This window comes from Oryctolagus cuniculus, chromosome 17 (genome assembly GCF_964237555.1).
Source record: "Oryctolagus cuniculus chromosome 17, mOryCun1.1, whole genome shotgun sequence".
NCBI lineage: Eukaryota > Metazoa > Chordata > Mammalia > Lagomorpha > Leporidae > Oryctolagus > Oryctolagus cuniculus.
This window is the reverse complement of record NC_091448.1, coordinates 47,679,187-47,692,456: the sequence shown is the minus strand read 5'-3', so window position 1 is coordinate 47,692,456 and position 13,270 is coordinate 47,679,187. Positions and strand designations below refer to the sequence as shown.

Below are 13,270 nucleotides of genomic sequence, written 5' to 3'. Positions count from 1 at the left end.
TGTTTTATTTACTTTGGCAATATTGTAAATGGTGTTGTGTCATTGTATCAAAACTTTTTGTGCAGAACTATGGTTGGAGTGGTCTGTGTTCTTTGTGCTGACAGTAAAGGAGAGAGGAACTGTTGGAGTGTGAAGCTTGAGTCATAGGCCTTTGAAAACCAGCCATGGGGTGCCGGTGCTGTGGCGTAGTGGGTAATTCCGCCGCCTACAGTGCCAGCATCCCATATGGGCACCAGTTCGAGTCCTGGCTGCTCCACTTCCTATCCAGCTCTCTGCTATGGCCTGGGAAAGCAGTAGAAGATGGCCCAAGTCCTTGGGCCCCTGCACCCACATGGGAGACCCGGAAGAAGCTCCTGGCTCCTGGCTTCGGATTGGTGCAGCTCCAGCCGTTGCAGCCAACTGGGGAGTGAACCATCAGATGGAAGACCTCTCTCTGCCTCTCCTCTTTCTGCGTAACTCTGACTTTTAAATAAATAAATATTTAAAAAGAAAAAAAAGATACTGCTTGGGACATCTGCATTCCATATTAAAGTGCCTGGGTTCAAGTCCTGGTTCTGCTTCCAAACCAGCTTACTGCTAATCTGCACCATTCCATATGGAATGCTGGTGCTTCAGGCCAGGGCGTTAACCCGTTGTGGCACAGTGCTGGCCCCTGAAGCAGTGTCTTAACTGCTGTACCAAATACCCACCCCAGCAAATATTTCTTGAATCTTTTTCATTGTGCTAATTTTCAAGGATGTGAAGTCTTGACATAGCTCTTGCCCACAAGGGGCTTATAATTTTGTTGGGGAAACATGCTATATGTATAAAAATTCCAGGACAAGGTATTATTGCTTGTTAAGTTCCAAATACAGAGGTCAGGCAGTGAGTGTGTTGCAGAGCTTTCTTTTCCCGGGTTTTGTTTTCCCTTTTGTGCCCTGTTCATCAGGGTAGCTTCTGGGTATTGTTGATGGGTGAATGTATGGGGTAAAAAGGGGTGTCATGTGGTGGGATGGAGTCGTGGGAATATGTAATTAATTTTTATACTTTCCCCAGTAAACCATTGACGCTTTTTATGATGTCATGAGGGATTCCTTAATTTTGCAGCTGCTTCCTGGTTACGTCAGAGAGGAGCCTCTCACCCCACAGCCTGGAGTTGCACCCCTACAAGAATTGGAAACAAATGAAGTGCTGAATATCTAATGGCTTCCACAGGGAGAGCCAGTTCAGACTTCCCAGGCCTCCTCATTCAAGGTCTTCCTCAAATATTTCTGACCCCCTGAAGTGTCTTTGTTCTGGAAAGACAGGACTTGGCCCAGAGCCAGGTGGGTGGGAGCCTGGGGACTCCTTGATGTGAAACACCCCCACACCCCACCAGGTGTTCTGCAATTCCAAGTTTCTGCCCCTTTCTCAGATCTTTTTGGTGGGTGTTACCACTTCTTGAGTCCCCAGGATTTGGAACCTGCTGGGAGTATCAGTGAGAGTTCTTGATCTATTCCAGTAATCTCTTGCCTCCCTTCCCTACCAACATCATCACTACCTTTTCTTGATTCTCTTTCTGCAGCATTTTTCACACTCCTTTCCATTCCCTGTTCTCTCTTAAAAGGAAGATGTTATATTTAGTTCACATCACGAAATGGTCTACATATAATTTCTCTTCATGAAAACAAGCCCTCTCAGCTTTCCAACTGGTCTTCCTGTTACCTCTTTCCAGTTACCCGTATCAGTTCTGAATGCTTTAACTAAGCTACTCACCACTGCTTCATTCAGAAACTTGGAGTGCATGTTGTTCCCTGTTCTAGCACTGAAGGCTCTGTACTTCGAGGTCCAGCCACATGTAGGCAGATTGTGGTACTCTGTATGTTCCTACCTATGTGTGCTTCATGTAGCACACACAGTCCCTGCTGTACCCACCAGTCCCGACTTTGTGTGTTGCAGCTCCATTCAGACACAGTCTCTTCCATGAAACTTTCTCTAACATACACTGACTGAAGTGCTTTCCTTGCCCTCTGGTGACAGAAAGCATATTCCTTCCATCTTGCTTACAGCACACACTATACTGTGTTGAATTATAGTTACTTGGGTACGTGTACTCTACCAGTCTTCCTCATTGGATTACCATTTTATCTGAGACAGGATCCTATTTGTCTTTTTTTCCTCCACAGCTGGACACCCAAATAAGTGTTTTTGGAATTAATGGGAGTAGTTACTTTCTTAGGATGTTGGAATTTTTTTTTTTACTCCCCCACATCTCACTTTCGGAACAGCTCTAGAAGAAGCCAGAGTTTTACAATCCTGGAAAATCCAAATGGAGCTGTAGGTATTACAGTGACTGCTTTTAAGAAAGAAACATTACTTTCTGTGATCTTATGCCTGCCCTTAACATACTCTGTTCAGGCGTATGTCATATCAATATCACCCTGTTCTGCCATTGTGTGTGAGAAATTTGCTTGAGTATATCGGTGCCTGACTCTTCTGAGTCACTCATTCTGCTCCCCAGGAAATAAAATGATGCCCTGAGGGCATGGACATCTCTGCTTTTTCTCTGAGGTTTTGTTGCTGTCTGGTTCCTATGTAGTGACATCCTCCCCCTCCTCCTCTTCAGCCAGCAGTTGCCACAGGGAACTCTATGGCTCAAGCAGCAGCAGTTGAAAGATGCTCTCACTGCCCACTTCCTGTAGACAAGGACATTTTGGTGGGCTGCTCAGGAACTGTGCTAGCTCTGTGTCTGACTGGTGACTCATGAGAAAAGCAGCCTTATGTCTGAAAGATCAGAGCCAACAAATCGCCTCCAGGTGGTGTTAGTTTAGAGGTGACTGACCATTCATTTCCTTTCTTTGGGAGGAGATGGTGGGCAGGGAATGGGAAATAGAATGGTCTTGCCTGCATTTTTCTCCAGTTGTTAGTGAAGCAGTCAAGCAGATGGTTGGTTTTCTCTGCTAGAAAGGCTAGAGGGCCACAGTGCCCTCCAGATCTCTTCTGCTGCTTCCAGGGTATCAGACTTAATGTGCCAGCCATCCATCCTGTGTCTTCCTTTCATTATTCCCATTATCCTCTTGCCAGCAAGGTGGCTGTGTGGGCCAAGGAAACTCTGCTGCTCCCACCATGGCCAGATTTTTTTGTGATCAGCCAAACCTCATCCCACTGATACATGATTTTCTCCAAACATCTCCCTGACAAAAAACTTGGTACCCTATCCCACGAGTTGAACAGAAGCAATAGGTCTTGAACCACTGCCCCTTGGCTAGGCTTAGAGGTCCAAGCAGGTGGGCCTGCCTCCTCTCCCCTCCCCTCCCCTCCCCTCCCCTCCCCTTCCCTTCCTTCTCCACCCCTCCTGCCTCACTCCCATTTCCTGCTGGAGGATGCTTTGCCATCCTGGAGCCGTCAGGCACAGCTTTGCTTTGGCAGCACCGTCACACACACACTGGTGGGAGAGGGGACGTGTTTATCACTTTTCCTGGAGATTATCTGTTTAAGCACTTCTCTGACAGTTACAATAACAAGGGCAGCGTGTTGTGTTTCCCAGCAGAAGGACACTTGCTGTTGAAAGATGTATAGCACTAATTAGAAATACATAACATCCGGCCACATGGCAGCCTTCTCCCGGCCGCTCCATTTCCTGATTTCATACAACTTTGACGACAGTTGGTTTATGTTTTCCATGAATATGTTCTCAGAAAAATGAAAAAGTCTCCCTGTTACATGAGAGTGAAAAGAATATTTTTGTGTGCACAGGTATTTGGCCACAGGAATACTGAGATCTGTGGTCATGTGCCCACATGTGGGAAGGGACAGATCCAAGTTCAGACCTCAGGTGACTTTCTTGGTAAGAAATATTTCCGTCTGACTTCCTTAGCCAAAACCATCCCCCTAAACCCTTGAGCAAGTGTGCTTTTGGAAAGAAGGGGAAAGGCTATTTCACAATGTTAATGAGTTCCTCAGCTCAGTCAGGCTCCTGCTACCTGACACAAAGCCAGAGGAACCCAGGCAAATACCAAGGCAAACAATGCCTTTTCCTTTCCCACCCCACATGGCTTGTAGGCCTGACCCAGCCCAACTCTAGGGATATATATGGGCATGCATCAGACTAGGGCCGGTTTCCTAGGTCTATCCCTGAAGTGGGTGCACTCTCAGAATGCAGATGCTGTTTTCCCACCCACTTGTATAATGGGTGAATACTCTCAAGGAGCAGTATATTATGGCTTCTAGCCCATGGATGCCTGTGTGAGCCCAGGAGCATCTCTTGAAGATACCTGCACCAAGTACATTCCTTCCTTGAGGCTAGGGTCCAAGTTGCTGAGATTACTACAGTAAATCACTATTTTCTGTATCCTACTGAGGGGTGCTGTGTTTGCAGAGACTGTGTTTTATGTGTAGTTGTGTTCTCCACAATACCCAGCACAGGGTCTAACAAATTACAGGGTTCATAACTGAGCCATAGAGAAGAACAGGCCTTCCAGCCCACGCTTCATTCGGAAGGCTGACCCCCTGGGTAACTTGTGATACCTCTACCTGCTTGATCAGGGCAGAACAGCTTACTGGTTTATACCTCCCTGTCAATCCAGCCCTACCTTGTCCCAGACTTTTTTGCAGGAGGCTTAAAGGAGGGTGTCAGAGGCCAGCAGATATCATTGTTCTTTTAAACTTTTTTATTTTTATTTGACAGGTAGAGTTACAGACAGAGAGAGAGACAGAGAGAAAGGTCTTCCTTCTGTTGGTTCACTCCCCAAATGGCTGCTACAGCTGGCGCTGCGCCGATCCAAAGCCAGGAGCCAGGTGCTTCCTGTTGATCTCCCATGTGTGTGCAAGGGCCCAAGCACTTGAGCCATCCTCCACTGCCTTCTCGGGCCACAGTAGAGAGCTAAACTGGAAGAGGAGAAACTGGGACTAGAACCTGGCGCCAATACCAGGATGCCGGTGCCGCAGGTGGAGAATTAACCAAGTGAGCCACGACACCGGCCCCAATCATTGTTTTTTTTGTTTGCTTGTTTTTGTTTTGTTTTGTTTTGTTTTGCCAGGCAGAGTTAGACAGTGAGAGAAACAAAGAGAAAGGTTTTCCTTTTCCATTGGTTCACCCCCGAAATGGCCACTACGGCCGGCGCGCTGTGCCGATCAGGAGCCAGGTGCTTCTCCTGGTCTCCCATATGGTTGCAGGGCCCAAGCACTTGGGCCATCCTGCACTGCACTCCCAGGCCACAGCAGAGAGCTGGACTGAAAGAGGAGCAACCAGGACAGAATCCGGCACCCCAACCGGGACTAGAACCCGGTGTGCCGGTGGATTAGCCAAGTGAGCCACAGCACCGGCCCCAGTCATTGTTCTTAAGAAGCTCTTTCTCACCCTTGATTCCTGGTGACTATCTGGAATTCTGAGAGGCACCATAGCCTTAGACTGCTATTTGTCATTAAAGTAGAAATGGGCTTGGTAAGAACAACCACCACCTACTCAATCTTATCCTTTTCATAGCTAATGAGAGTATCTTACTGTCGCCTTATGCCTCTCAGAATGCCGGTCTTTTGGAGCTGAGACACCTCCTCACCTTTGGTGTGTGGGTAACCTCTGCCTAAGATGCTCAGTTAATGAGGGGACAATAATGTTGGCACTGTCAGTTAGCAGGATGTAGCCTCCACATATTCTATCCCAGCTTCCTCTGTTCTGGATTTATTCCCTCATTCTAGGCTTTGTGACTAATTAGAGGCAGGCGGCTGGCAATGCTTGGCTGGGGCGGAACCGACAGTGCTGCTGCTCAGTGGTGGAGAGGGGAGATTGGCAACTTGTTTTGGAATGACTTACACATCTTCCCATCCTTCCTCCTCTTGGTTCTTGGATGCTTGTTTTCTGTGTAACAGAGGACGAGGGTTAGGGTCTTAGGAGAAGAATGAGAGTCGTGATCTATTCTAATCTCATGGAATGTACTACTTCCTTTGTGCCTGCCAGTTTCATTGGAAAGTTAGAGGGTGACATTCAGGACCAGTAGGCATCTGGAAGGACAGTGGGAAAGCCCCAGGAGAAGAATTGCTGCTTTGATGCTGCTCATATGTTGGCCCCTCCAGAGCAGCAGCCTACTCCCTCTTACTTAGGATTTTCAGAGTGGCCTGGGGCTGGCTTTGGATACCCCAGTCACACTTGCTCCTGTGGTGAAGACTGTTAGCAATAACTGTGGTTGTGTAGCATCTCCTGGAGTAACGGCTTCAATTAGGCCCTATTGACAAGACTAGTGAGCTGATGGAGAGTGGGCTCCCTCTTGGCTACTGAGGTTAAAAGGCAGGCAGGGACAGAGATCAAACATGTGACTAATTATCCTTTTTTTTTTTCTTTTTTAAAGATTTATTTATTTATTTGAAAGGCAGAGTTATAGAGTCAAAAGCGGGGGTGGGGGGGTGTCTTCCATCTGCTAGTTTACTCCCTAGATGGCCACAATGGCCAGAGCTGCAGTAATCTGAAGCCAGGAACCAGGAGCTTCTTCCAGGTCTTCCACATGGGTGCAGAAGCTCAAGAGCTTGGGCCATCTCCTACTCCTTTCCCAGGCCACAGCAGAGAGATGGATCGGAAGTGAAGCAGCCGGGACTCAAACCAGTGCCCCTATGGGATGCTGGCACTGCAGGCGGCGGCTTTACCTGCCATGCCACCACACGAGCCCCTAATTATCCTTTTAACACTTGGAGATTCTGAGAGTTCTGTGTTAGAGAAGGGATTAACAGATTAGTTGATGCCAGAGCTAGTGAGCTTGGCCCCCTACCTCCATTTCCTTTGGGTTTTTGATTGTCTCCTCCTCTGAGGCTGCAGGCTGGACTGCTTCCTCTGATTTCCTCTCCAGTCCATATAAAATGGCTATTGAGCAGGGCCACTGACAAAGAGGAGGTATGGGCGGATTCAAGTCCCAGCTCCACTCCTCATTGCACCTTTCTGCTGATGTGCTCCCTGGGAGGCAGCAGGTGATGGCTCAAGTACTTAGGTCTCTGCCACCCTCTTGGAGACCTGGATGGAGTTTCAGGCTCCTGGTTTCAGCCTGGGCCAGCCCTGAATATTATAGGCATTTGGAAAATGAGCCAATGGATGGAGAATCTGTTTCTGACCCTTTGTGTTTCAAATAAATAAATATTAAGAAATGAGTCTGCAGGGGGCAGGCATTTGGTACAGCAGTTGGCCTGCCACTTAGTATGCTTGTGTCCTGTGTCCTGTATTGGAGTTCCTAGGTTCAAGTCATGGCTGCACTTCTGGTACAGTTTCCTGCTGATGTGCATCCTGGGAGCAGATGATGGCTCAAGTAGTTGGGTCCCTGCCACCCGTGTGGGAAACCTGGAATGAGTTCTAGGCTCTTGGGTTCACTCTGGCATAGCCCTAGTTGTTGTGGGCATATAGAGTGAACCGTCAGATAGAATCTCTCTCACTCACTCACTCTCACCTCCTTGCCTTTGAAATGCATACATAAAAATTCTTCAGGTCCCTTAGTCCACAAGGAGACAAACCCTGTGGTTTCTGCTGTTAAAAAGAGATTAATTCGGGCCAGCACTGTGGCTCACTTGGCTAATGCTCCACCTGTGGCACCGGCACCCCGGGTTCTAGTCCCGGTTGGGGCACCGGGTACTAGTCCCGGTTGCTCCTCTTCCAGTCCAGCTCTCTGCTGTGGCCCGGGAGTGCAGTGGAGGATGGCCCAAGTGCTTGGGTCCCTGCACCTGCGTGGGAGACTGGGAGGAAGTGCCCAGCTCCTGGCTTCGGATCGGCGCAGGGCCAGCCATAGCGGCCATTAGGGGAGTGAACCAACAGAAGGAAGACCTTTCTGTCTCTCAGTCTCTATAATTCTCTCACTGTCTAACTCTGCCTGGCAAAAAAATAAATAAAAAATAAAATAAAAGGGCCAATGCTGTGGCTCAGTGGGTTAACACCCTGGCCTGAGGTGCTGGCATCTATATGGGCGCTGGTTCAAGACCCGGCTGCTCCACTTCCCATCCCAGATCTCTGCTATGGTCTGGTAATGCAGTGGAAGATGGCCCAAGTCCTTGGACCCCTGAACTCACCTGGGGGGCCCAGAGGAAGCTCCTGGCTTTGGATCGGTGCAGCTCTAGCCGTTGCGGCCAATTGGGGAGTGAACCATCAGGTGGAAGATCTCTCTCTCTCTCTCTCCTCTCTCTGTGTAACTCTGACTTTCAAATAAATAAATAAATAAATCTTTAAAAATAAATAAAAGGATGGCTCAAGTACTTGGGCCCTGCACCCCATGGGAGACCAGGAGAAGTACCTGGCTCCTGCCTTCTGATCCTTCAGATCATTGCGGCGCGCCGGCCGTGGTGGCCATTGGAGGGTGAACCAACGGCAAAGGAAGACCTTTCTCTCTGTCTCTCTCTCTCACTGTCCACTCTGCCTGTCAAAAAATAAATAAATAAATAAATAAAAACAATAAATAAAATAAAAAAAGAAATTAATTCGGGGCCGGCGCTGTGGCGCAGTGGGTTAACGCCCAGGCCTGAAGCGCCGGCATCCCATATGGGTGCCGGTTCGAGACCTGGCTGCTCCACTTCCTGTCCAGCTCTCTGCTGTGGCCTGAGAAAGCAGTGGAAGATGGCACAAGTCTTGAGCCCCTGCATCCGCATGGGAGACCTGGAAGCAGCTCCTGGCTCCTGGCTTCAGATCGGCACAGCTCCGTCCATTGCAGCCATCTGGGGAGTGAACCATTGGATGGAAGACCTCTCTCTCTCTCTGCCTCTCCTCTCTCTGTGTAACTCTGACTTTCAAATAAATAAATAAATCTTAAAAAAAAAAAAAAAGAAATTAACTCATTCTGTAAGAATGGGTTATTTATGTCATCATGTGTTCAATTAAGAGGAGGTACATAAAGGAGGTGCAGATGGAACCAAAGATTTGTGATTCAAAAATATATTTTTTTAAAGATTTTATTAATTTATTTGAGAGATAGAGTTACAGAGAGAGGGAGAGACAGAGAGAAAGGTCTTCCATCTGCTGGTTTACTCCCCAGAAGGCCACAGTGAGCCAATCAGAAGCCAGAAGCCAGGAGCCAGCTCTCCCACACTGGTACAGGGGAGCACTTGGGCCATCTTGTACTGCTTTCCCAGGCCATAACAGAGAGTTGAATTGGGACAGGAACAGCTGGGACATGAACCAGCACCCACATGGGATGCCAGTGCTGTAGGCAGAACTTAGCCCACTACACCACAGCACTGGCCCCTCAAGGAGACAATTTTTAAATTTTTATTTTTCTAATTTTAATTAATGTGCTCATGCTAGCTATACATTAAAGAGACTGAGTAAATTGAATTTGGGTTTTTGTTGCTGTTATCTTTCTATTTTCAATAGCCAATTAAAGGCAGAATCCCCCCAACTCTGCTCAAAGTGCCCACCTTGAGGCAGCTGGTCCTACGGAAGTGCTGGGCTGCAAAATATACACTGACGATCTTGATAAATGTTAGTGCTTACCTGCACACCAGGCATCCTGCTGAGTGCTTGACATGCATTATCTTACTTAACTGTACAGTCTCCCTTTGGGAGAGGGAATATTACCACCCCATCTTAGATGAAGAGGAGGAAGCAGGGTGAGGATGTGCAGCTCATAAGATAGGGAAGAGTAGATGGTAGCCCTGGGGTCCTGATGCAGTTTCCTTTCCCTCCCCTCAGACTGCTTCCCGGAGGAGTGCCGCTCCGTGATCCAGGAGCAGGCTGCAGCCCTGGGTTTGGCCATGTTCTCTCTTCTGGTCCGCCGCTGCACCTGCTTACTTAAGGAGTCTGCCAAAGGTAAGCAGGAGGGGCCCCCTGGCTTTCCAGCTGCCTGACACTGCTGTGCTGCTTTCTCAGTGTCTTCTCATTCTCCATTCTTCCTCTTCCCAATGGAAACCCTTTCCCTTTGCCCACATACCTGGTGCCATCTCCTTTTGCAGCCTGATTACCTCTGAGGCCCTCATTCCTCTTTGTAGAGCTAGTCTCCCATGCTTTCCTCCTTTAATAGTTAGATTTTTGCCTGTACCTATGAGGTGCTACCTGTTCTTGTACCTTTAAAAAATCAAAAGAGTAGATTTACCTTTTTATTCATAATTGATGTTTTGGTTTCCCCCCTGTATCCCTATGCTTCTCTTTGGCTAGTACCTGGTGGGCACTGAAGCACCATAGGTCCATGGTCCTGGGAGACTCATGGGGCAGGAGTGGGTGCTATTCTTAGTCCTTGGGTTGAGGTAGTATCCCATAACCCATATCCTGGATGGCTGCCTTTGGAATTCAAAGCAAGACTGATGTAGCAGTCAGTGTAAGGTAGGGCTGAAGGCTGCATCTTTCTTTTGGCTCCCAGATCAGTATTAGTGAGTAATGAGACCCCATTGTTACCCCTTGCCTACCACACCTGCTTTATGAATGCTTCTAGCCTCCAGCTACCTTTTTTTCTATTTGAAAACAATTATGTTTATAAGACAGTAGCAAAACTAGTGCAAAGAATTCTTTTTTTTTTTTTTTTTTTTTTTTTTTTTTTTTTTTTTTAACAGGCAGAGTGGACAGTGAGAGAGAGAGAGAGACAGAGAGAAAGGTCTTCCTTTGCCGTTGGTTCACCCTCCAATGGCCGCCATGGCCGGCGCACTGCGGCCGGCACACCGCACTGATCCGAAGGCAGGAGCCAGGTGCTTCTCCTGGTCTCCCATGCAGGTGCAGGGCCCAAGCACCTGGGCCATCCTCCACTGCACTCCCGAGCCATAGCAGAGAGCTGGCCTGGAAGGGGGGCAACCGGGACAGAATCCAGCGCCCTGACCGGGACTAGAACCCGGTGTGCCAGCACCGCTAGGTGGAGGATTAGCCTATTGAGCCACAGCGCCGGCCCGCAAAGAATTCTTAATGTACTCTTCACCCAGACTCCCCCAGTTACCAGCATTTTGTCATATCACTTTAATTCTGTACCCCTCCATGTATATGCTTAAGTTTATTCTTTTTTTTTTCCTTTTAAGATTTATTTATTTATTAGAAAGGCAGAGGGAGAGAGAGACAGACATCTTCCATCCACTGGTTCACACCCCAAATGGCCACAATGGCCAGAGCTGAGCTGATCCAAAACCAGGAGCTTGGAGCTTCTTCCAAGTTTCCTACGTGAGTGCAGGGACCCAGGCACTTGGATCATCTTTTGCTGTTTTCCCAGACCATAGCAGAGAGCTGGATTGGAAGTGAAGCAGCCAGGTCTCGATCTGGTGCCCATATGGGATGCCAGCACTGCAGGTGGTGGCTTTACCTGCTACGCCACAGTGCTGACCTCCTCATTCTTTTTCTTCTGAACCATTTGATTTGAAGTTGTAGACATGGTAGTGCTTACCCTTAAGTACTTAAAAGGGACATTTTCTTAATTTCTATGACTGAAATCAAGAAATCACGCTGATAGAATACCATCACTGAGTCTATAGGCCTTACTCAGTTTGTAGCAGTTGTCCTAATAACATTCTTTGTAGACTCCAAAGGTGTTCTTTTCTGCTTCAGGATCCAAATCAGGATCACATGGTGCATGAGGATGCCCTATCTCTTTAGTAGCCTTTAATCTGGAATGGTTTCTCAGCCTTTTTTTTTTTTTTTTTAAGTCTTTCATGACCTTGGCATTTTTGAAGAGTGCAAGCCTTTTTTTTTTTTTTTTTTTTTTTTTTTGACAGGCAGAGTGGACAGTGAGAGAGAGAGACAGAGAGAAAGGTCTTCCTTTGCCGTTGGTTCACCCTCCAATGGCCGCCGCGGCCGGCGCGCTGCGGCCGGCGCACCGCGCTGATCCGATGGCAGGAGCCAGGAGCCAGGTGCTTTTCCTGGTCTCCCATGGGGTGCAGGGCCCAAGCACCTGGGCCATCCTCCACTGCACTCCCTGGCCACAGCAGAGGGCTGGCCTGGAAGAGGGGCAACCGGGACAGAATCCGGCGCCCCGACCGGGACTAGAACCCGGTGTGCCGGCGCCGCTAGGCGGAGGATTAGCCTAGTGAGCCGCAGCGCCGGCCTGCAAGCCATTTATTTTGTACAATGTCCCACAATTTGGGTTTTTGTGATATTTCTTTATGATTCAATTCAGGTTATGCAGTCTTGACAGGAACTTTGGTGCCATCTCGGCACTGTGCTGAAGGAAAGTTTAAAGGGTGGTCTTGAGGCCAGAGTAGTGACTTCAGCCAGGCCTCCAGTGAGGCAGAAACAGTTGTCTCAAGGAGCAAACCTAGTGCACTGCTTCTGTCTTTGTTCTGCTTTTCAGAATCCTCTTAGGGGTAGGCACTTGTGCTTACCTTTGGACCCAACTTTCCCATAGATCTATTCTCCCTCGCCTAAGAGCTTGCTACTGTCCCAGCTCCCCAGATGTCACTCGGAAATTGTAGCAGACCTAGGCCCAGTTCTCACCCTTTGCCTCTGCAGCTCAGCTGTCCTCTCCTGAGGATCAGGATCAGGACCAAGATGACATCAAGGTGTCTTCCTTCGTCCCAGACCTCAAGGAACTGCTTCCCAGTGTGAAAGTCTGGTCAGACTGGATGCTTGGGCATCCAGACACCTGGAATCCCCCACCCACGTCCCTGGATCTGCCCTCGCGGTGAGTCAGCCTGCGCACTCCTTCGTTGCTAGCCTCAGCCACTGCTCATTGTTTCTTCCTTCCCACAACCCACTGTTTCTCTGTTCCCTCTTCATGTGAACCTTGGTTTTTCCCTTCTGTGCATACCTCCCTTGTCCTTTGATGCTCTGGGTTATGTCTGCCTATCCTCCAGTGCTCTTCCTCCTCCTCTTGCACGCGTACTTAGTCTCTCTCTCTTTTCCCCCATAGCTTGCTCTCTCTTTGGTCTTTGTCCTTGCTCTTGATCCTCCATCCTCTCTTCATGTGGTTCATACTCATCTCTTTGCAGCTGTCTCTAGAGTCAGGATGTATGTAGACGAGTATATGAGAGACTTGATCTCTATCTGGCTCTCCCTTTTAGTTTTTCTGTGTGTATCTTTCTTTTCTTTCTTTCTTTTTTTTTTTTTTTTTTTTTTAAGATTTTTATTTTATTTACTTGCAAGACAGAGTTACAGAGAGAGGTAGAGCCAGAGGGAGAGAAAGAGGTCTTCCATTCTGCTGGTCCACTCCCCAAATGACCGTAATGGCCAAAGCTGAGCTGATCCAAAGCCAGGAATCAGGAGCTTCTTCCAGGTCTCCCACACAGCTTCAGGGGCCCAAGGACTTGGGCCATCTTCTACTGCTTTCCCAGGTCATAGCAGAGAGCTAGATCAGAAAAGAAGCAGCCGGGACTCAAACCGATGCCCGTATGGGATTCTGGTGCTACAGGCTAGGGCTTTAGCCCTCTGCACCACAGCTCCGGCCCC

At 48.4% G+C, this 13,270-nt stretch overlaps 1 protein-coding gene across 11 annotated transcripts in view; it reads left to right on the top strand.

Annotated features, from left to right (window-relative positions):
* Positions 1-13,270, top strand: part of SMG6 (SMG6 nonsense mediated mRNA decay factor) — a 262,938-nt gene that overhangs the window by 113,379 nt on the left and 136,289 nt on the right. For 10 of the 11 annotated variants that reach the window (XR_007911238.2, XM_051824498.2, XM_002718880.5 and 7 more), the window contains 2 exons: positions 9,608-9,724; positions 12,335-12,506. Coding sequence is in view for 10 of the 11 variants with exons in the window: in XM_051824498.2 (XP_051680458.1) it covers positions 9,608-9,724; positions 12,335-12,506 (289 nt within the window). In the remaining variant the exon portion in view is untranslated. Of the gene's footprint in view, positions 1-3,731; positions 3,806-9,607; positions 9,725-12,334; positions 12,507-13,270 lie in introns of those variants that run through there. The other variant, XM_017348902.3, reaches the window with a different exon arrangement.